This window comes from Gadus macrocephalus, chromosome 4 (genome assembly GCF_031168955.1).
Source record: "Gadus macrocephalus chromosome 4, ASM3116895v1".
Lineage (NCBI taxonomy): Eukaryota > Metazoa > Chordata > Actinopteri > Gadiformes > Gadidae > Gadus > Gadus macrocephalus.
The window spans coordinates 9,787,390-9,792,389 of record NC_082385.1 but is presented as its reverse complement, the minus strand read 5'-3'; the positions used below and the strand labels follow the sequence as shown (position 1 = coordinate 9,792,389).

The 5,000-nt window shown below is 44.7% G+C and overlaps 1 protein-coding gene across 1 annotated transcript in view; it reads left to right on the top strand.

Annotated features, from left to right (window-relative positions):
• LOC132454854 (matrix metalloproteinase-17-like) overlaps window positions 1–5,000 on the top strand; it is a 46,344-nt gene that overhangs the window by 19,595 nt on the left and 21,749 nt on the right. Inside the window, exons 2-3 of the mRNA XM_060048404.1 lie at window positions 839–971; window positions 1,414–1,603. Coding sequence (XP_059904387.1) covers window positions 839–971; window positions 1,414–1,603 — 323 coding nt within the window. The remainder of the gene's footprint in view (window positions 1–838; window positions 972–1,413; window positions 1,604–5,000) is intronic.

Below are 5,000 nucleotides of genomic sequence, written 5' to 3'. Positions count from 1 at the left end.
GGGATATCTGTTTCTGTTACACCAGAGGAGGGACTATAGAGGGATATCTGTTTCAGTTACACCAGAGGAGGGACTATAGAGGGATATCTGTTTCTGTTACACCAGAGGAGGGACTATAGAGGGATATCTGTTTCAGTTACACCAGAGGAGGGACTATAGAGGGATATCTGTTTCTGTTACACCAGAGGAGGGACTATAGAGGGATATCTGTTTCAGTTACACCAGAGGAGGGACTATAGAGGGATATCTGTTTCTGTTACACCAGAGGAGGGACTATAGAGGGATATCTGTTTCTGTTACACCAGAGGAGGGACTATAGAGGGATATCTGTTTCAGTTACACCAGAGGAGGGACTATAGAGGGATATGTTTCAGTTACATGAGAGGAGGGACTATAGAGGGATATGTTTCAGGTACACCAGAGGAGGGACTATAGAGGGATATCTGTTTCAGTTACATGAGAGGAGGGACTATAGAGGGATATGTTTCAGTTACATGAGAGGAGGGACTATAGAGGAATATGTGTTTCAGTTACATGAGAGGAGGGATTATAGGAAGATATCTGTTTAGTTTACATGTTTTAATATTTTTTTGTTGAATTCTTCCTCAAGAAACTTCACTATATGCCTTCTTCTTGTCTTTGGGATTCTTCTTGTCTTTGGGATTCTTGTTCCGGGGACTGGCGTGTATTTCCCTCAAAGGAAGTTCGACATCGGAAAAAATGTGTTGCGCTAGCCGCTGCAATCTCTGAGTCTCTCTACCAGCCTTCAACGAGTGATAACTCTGTACTCCTCCACGAATGACTGACGCTTAGCCATGTTTACTGTGTTCTCCTCCAGGATTGGCTGAGTAAGTTCGGCTACCTCCCACCCCCGGACCCTGTGACTGGCCAGCTGCAGACCAAGGAGGCCTTGAGCACGGCCATCAAGGCCATGCAAAAGTTCGGAGGGTTGACGGAGACCGGAGTCTTGGGTAGGGTGTGTGTGTGTGTCTGTGTGTGTGGGGGGGGGGGGGAGTCTTCATAATGGGCTTGGGAACTTAACTTAAAATTAAGAAGATGATGAGTCTCGATTCATTATAATCTTCATGATAGTAATTGAATAATGACTAATAGTAGCCATCTGCCAATCACCCTGTTTCCGCTGATGAAATAAATATTCATAGGGAAAGGTTATTGTACTATGGTACTTTACTCTACTACTGTACTCTATTTGATTATATTCCACTATTACTATACTCTATTACTATAATCTATTATATTATGTTCTATGCTTCCACTGTACTATGCTACTGTATTCTATCATGTTTTACTCTACCATACTCTACCACTGTACCCTACTCTACTCCTGTACTACTCTATCCTACCACTGTACTGTACTCTATTCCTACTCTACTGTGTTCTCCTGTGTTCCAGACCAGGCCACGCTGGGCCTCATGCAGACTCCCAGATGTTCTCTACCAGATGTGTCGGAGCCAGAGGAGACAACGGGCCGTCGGAGACGCAGCCTCACGCCCCCCAACAAATGGACCAAGAGACACCTGTCCTGGAGGTCAGAATACTACAATACTGCACTATATATATACTGTAATATAGTACTGAAATACTAGACTATAATATATACTATAATATAGTACTGAAATACTAGACACCTGTCCTGGAGGTCAGAATACTACAATACTGCACTATATATATACTGTAATATAGTACTGAAATACTAGACTATAATATATACTATAATATAGTACTGAAATACTAGACACCTGTCCTGGAGGTCAGAATACTACAATACTGCACTATATATATACTGTAATATAGTACTGAAATACTAGACTATAATATATACTATAATATAGTACTGAAATACTAGACACCTGTCCTGGAGGTCAGAATACTACAATACTGCACTATATATACTATATACTCTAATATTGTACTGAAATACTAGACTATAATATAATACTATAATATAGTACTGTAATACTATACACCTCATCTGGATGTCAGAATACTATAATAATACTACACTCTGCAATAATACTATACTATTATACTACACTATAATACTTTGCTATAGTACTACACTACAATATTACACTATAATACTATACTATACACTTCTCCTGCCGATCACAGCCATGACATACTCATGGTTCTCCCACATTCTAAATATACACTCTCTATAAAACGTACATAGCAGCGTATAGCATGTAGTATAGTTACATGATATAGTATCACACAGTACAGAGAGACATGGCCCAATACCAACATAACTGTTATCGCTATTCAACCCCATATAAAGATATGGTAATGATAGAATGAGGACAGATGGTTAAAGTGATTCTAAAATCTCCGGCCATCGTCTGAATTATGACACACACAAATAAACAGAGAAGGAAATAAAGTAGATAACGTCCAAAAGCATGATGGATTTAATATCTGTACCAAGCGCATCTAAGAATAAGCGTGCTATAATTCACCGGTCCTCTGACCTTTCTAAACATCAGCGCTAGATTCAACCAAGCGGGGAATTCATGGACAGAAACCTCCTCCCTTCAGAACGGTAACAGCTCTCCTCATTGAAACACACGCCGTCTCATCATGTCCTGATCCAGCCCTAGTGAGTGGAAACCGTGAGCCACATCTCCTCGTCCGCACGTTGAGAGATTCTGTGGCTGCGGGTGTGGTGTCTAGTCAGGAGCTCTGCGCTCCATGGATGTCCGGGTTCTCCTCGCTGTGTGTAGCCCTCGCATCACTGGAGAGACGTTGCAGCAAATCGAGTTCCAAATTGGCAGACTTGGAGGGGTCGTGGAAAAGAGCTGGAGTGGATCGGCAGCAGGTGGCATCTCGATGCGGCGAGCGCGGAGCCTGCAGGCCGCTGAGGGGGGGAGACTCTGTTCCTAGTCGGAGTGATGGGCCACAGCCTCATCGGTTTGATATGATACAGAGAACGCGTTGAGCCGGGTGTGTGATTGTGTGCCGTGAGTTTCATTGTTCATGACCGAGCACGGAGCGAGCTGCGCAAATGGGTGAATTGTGACCAATCGCTGTACCGTTACGTCACCCGTTGTAACAGGAGAGTACCGACCTTGAGTTTGAGGTGGTCGATGGCTCAGAGGGCCTAGACTACGGACGCACTCAACTCGCTTTGCTCCTCCGACCGGCCTTTTGAGAATTATGAGAAAGTTCCTGCGGTCAGAAAGTGCAGAATATCCATACTTCACAATACAATGATTGAATCTAGGAATGAACCAATGGGAGGCAGCCGTTCCCCTCGTTCCTCCCTGAGAAGCGAGGGGACATGAGGTAAATGAGTATTCCGAAGTCGTAAAACAGTGCGACGGGCGATGCGTTGTGTACATGAGCCCCATTACAGTGTCAAAGATGAAATATTGGGCAAGGGAGCTGCCAGATTGTCGTGTCACAGAAGAGGAATCGTGTGTGCGCGTCGCAATCGAGATTCCCCGCTTCCAGTCGGGATGCTGGAGCCTGTTAGATTGCAGTGTCGTCATGGAAACGTGCACGTGGACTAGCTAGCGTCGACCGGGGCATTTCAAGTTGTCCACATCGTCGTCAGAGTGATTATTTCCTGAGACCGACATCCGTCTTTGCGACAGAGTGAAAGGCAGAGTGCCAAGCCAGTCAGTTAGTCGATGGGGAAACCAACAGCTCTGCCAGGCCTTTTAGGTAGCAGCCAACCCCCCCCCCCCCCCCCCCCCCCCCCACAGACACATTTGCTTTGTATAAATAAATATAGTTATTTTAAATGTATTCACCTTTCTCTTAATATTCATAATTTGAAATCCATCCAGACACCCAAACCCTAATTTTTGGAAGTAGTGGTAGTTCTCCATTTCCAACCTGTGTGTGTGTGTGTGTGTGTGTGTGTGTGTGTGTGTGTGTGTGTGTGTGTGTGTGTGTGTGTGTGTGTGTGTGTGTGTGTGTGTGTGTGTGTGTGTGTGTGTGTGTGTGTGTGTGTGTGTGTGTGTGAGTGAAATAGCCTTGGGCCTTTGATGTTGTGTCGTTCAGCTTGAAACACCACTTTTAGACATGGGTGCATGCATATTCACTCCATTGTCTTTACTCTTTAATCTCTCTCTGGCTCTGTCTACAATACTCTCTGTGTGTCTCTCTCTCTCTCTCTCTCTCTCTCTCTCTCTCTCTCTCTCTCTCTCTCTCTCTCTCTCTCTCTCTCTCTCTCTCTCTCTCCCTCTCCCTCTCCCTCTCTCTCTCTCTCTCTCTCTCTCCCTCTCTCACTTTCTCTCTCTGCCTTCAGTCTCTCCTACTCTCTCCTACTCTCTCCCTCTGTCTCCTACTCTCTCTTTCTATCTCTCGCTCTCTCTACTCGCTCTATTTTTCTCTCTGTCTCTCTCATATGTGCATGCCACTCACCTTCTCCCTTCCTGTCGGTGCTCTGTTCCCTGGCTCAACTCCCCTCTGTGTTCTCAACAGCAGGCTCCATACACGACAGCACGTCTGTCCGTCTGTATTGACAAAACATCAGGGGTCTCTCTGATTATGTTAGGAAACACGGAGCGACAGTAGTGTCAGTCATACTGTATTTAAAGTAGCGACCTCACAATACGATATAGGAGGGCTTTTCACTGCCTAAACACGATGCATTTTGATTCTGTAAGTATTGCGATCCGATATTTACGATTTAGTATTATGGTGGTTTAACTCTTCTCGTATGAATCTCTGTTTTCACCCCGTCCCTCATTGAAAGGACCTTTGCCAGTTAGTTTGTTATGAGCAATTTCAAAACCGACCCGATAGTGACATCACAAATGAGAATGCGTCATCACAGATGCATCACGGTTAGATAAGCCTGAAGCAGGCTGCCCAGTGGACTGGGCTACGCTGGACCCATACATCATGCATCTCGCCTTTTTAGGGATGTTTGTTGCTGTGGAAATGTGCGGTTTGATATCGTGGTAAAACATTAATATTCTCTTCACAATCAATCCCTCCATGCTGTCGGAGAGACCTTTTAGTATTTTTTT